The following is a 2,170-nucleotide window of genomic DNA, read 5'->3' as shown; positions in this document are numbered from 1 at the left end:
ATGCCCAGTGCAGCTTCTCGACTGTGGCTGAGCCCCAGGGAGGAACACTGCCAGCAGAACCGTCTCAGCCTTGTACCAGCAAAGCAACCCTGCTGTAGGTGCAACATAGGCCAGCAAAGATGCATTTTACCCAGCCAAATTGATTCCTTGTCCCCAACCCGATAGGTTTCTGCTCTGCCCCTCAAGTGAAAGGCTGGCTCTGCTGCTGCAAAACGCAGGAAAGGAAGGGCTGGAAGGGCCCTCAAGCTCATCCAGGCAAGCCGCCTGCCCAAGGCAGGATTCTCCCTGGTGCAAAACCCCCGAGGGATGGGGACTCCACAACGGATTGCTAGGAAGCCTCATCCCCAACCTGGATGTGCCCTTGAAGTGCAGCTTGGGGGGGTGTAAATCGGATTCAACATGTAATGTTTATTTTAATGAATGCCCTATCATTTATCTCTCTGTGACTCTCAGCAGTCTCCAGGAGAGTTATATCTAATTCCCAGAGACTCCAGGACAAGCCTGGGGGGTTGGCAACCCTACTGTGGGGGAGTGGGGATTGTGTGCGCGCGCTAGGGGATTGTGTGCGTGTTTGTGGGTGGAGTGGGTGTGTGTCTGTGGGAAGTGGAGTGGGGGGGGGCAGAGAGAGGGATTATCCACCGTTGCTGCCCCGCGTGACGTCAAAATCCGCACTCAGGGCACTCTCTAACACAGCCGCCGCGCAGAAGCCCGTCGTGACGTGTAAACCCCCGGCCCCGGTGCTACGTCACAGACCAGCTGCAGTGACGCGCCGGGCGCAGCCGTCATAGAGCGCCCGACGGGAAGGGTCACGCGATCGCGGCGATGGCTGGAGCTGGCGGTGAGGAGCAGTTTCCGCGCCGGCCGGGCCCGCTGGGGCTCCGCAGCTTTAGCTGGCGGGCAGGACGCGGCGGCTGGGACGGGCACGGGGGCGGGGGCAGCTCCGAGGCCGGCACCAGTGTTGTGAGGCTCGGGCTGGAAGGGTCGAGGCCGCTGCTGCCTCTCCCTCTGGAGAGCTCCCTGCTGCAGCCGAGGCCGGGGGTGGGCGGTTTGGGAGCGGGGCCTCCTGGAGGCGCGGGGGGGGGGCCCGTTCCCTGGCTGGGTCCACGGATTTGTGGGGGCTGGAAACAGGAGGCAGCGACATGAAAGGGGTTCATCACAGCCCAAGGTGTGGGTGGATCTGGGGGCTGGACTGGATGCCCTGCTGAGGTCCCTTCGGACCCTTATTTCCTACGAGCAGGCGGGAGCCGGGCACACACTGTTCCATGCGCCTGGGTGGTTTCACGGCACTCAGAGGAGCTCAGGAATAACCTGGTCGATCGGACTAACCACTCCTCTAATCCAGACTGACATTATCTCTAAGCCTAGCTTGCCTTGGCTCTCTGGTTCCTCCTCATGTGGATTTTTATTTTTCATTTGTCCTCATGAAAAAAACATGAAGCCTGTGCTTGTTTTCCTCTGTGCCAGCTAGCCATTGACGGCTGAAAAAGGCCTCATTGAAGCCACAATTCACCCTGAATGAAGTACAAATGTGCCCCCCTCTTTAAAACTGATTTTGGTCAGCCCTCGGTTCCACTTTTAAAATCTAATCTGTTCTCTTGATGCTAAAAGGCACAAAAAAAAATCCATGTAGTTTATGCACCTCTGAACAACTTAAAGGAAATTTACATTGTTTTTTGGTCTTGTATTTAGTCCTGAATAAGGAATATATGTTTTGAGAAGCTAAACTCTATAAACAGTTGTGAAATGACATACTGAGCTGGTCATCACAGGAGGAATTTTGTGAATGACTCTTAAGAGCACAGTGAGTGTTGTTCAAATCTATGCAGCATGTGCATTAATCTAGAAGCACAGACATCAAATCCTACAGGCCGCTAGCAGTACAGAGGTGTCCCGCAGAAGGGTCTCATTGCTTTTTATTCCAACTTTTGAGGCTTTGTCTCCCAGAATGCATTGCATTGGCCATGGATGCAGATTATAAAACTGACTGACTACACTTTAGCACCACTTGCTGGAATTGTGCTTAACTTGGGCATCAGCTTTGATGCTAGCACTGTCTGGAATCACTGACCCAGTTGTTGCACTCTGGCTGCACACGTTTGTGCATTAATTGCTATGTCAGCAGCGCTTGGGCTGACATCTCAGTTTTTGCTATAGATTTTTTTTTTTTTTT

The 2,170-nt window shown here is 53.9% G+C and overlaps 1 protein-coding gene across 3 annotated transcripts in view; it reads left to right on the top strand.

Annotated features, from left to right (window-relative positions):
- The first annotated feature begins 740 nt into the window (after nt 1-740).
- SPG20 (spastic paraplegia 20 (Troyer syndrome)) overlaps nt 741-2,170 on the top strand; it is a 33,444-nt gene continuing 32,014 nt past the window's right edge. For 2 of the 3 annotated variants that reach the window (XM_019524386.1, XM_019524385.1), the window contains exon 1: nt 742-838. In XM_019524386.1, coding sequence (XP_019379931.1) covers nt 823-838 — 16 coding nt within the window. In that variant the 5' untranslated portion in view covers nt 742-822. Of the gene's footprint in view, nt 839-2,170 lie in introns of all 3 variants that reach the window. The other variant, XM_019524387.1, reaches the window with a different exon arrangement.

The sequence above is a fragment of the Gavialis gangeticus genome, unplaced genomic scaffold, assembly GCF_001723915.1.
Source record: "Gavialis gangeticus isolate Ggan-Ray unplaced genomic scaffold, GavGan_comp1, whole genome shotgun sequence".
NCBI classification, from domain to species: Eukaryota; Metazoa; Chordata; order Crocodylia; family Gavialidae; genus Gavialis; species Gavialis gangeticus.
The sequence above is the reverse complement of the archived record's forward strand: the minus strand, read 5'-3'. Positions and strand labels throughout refer to the sequence as shown.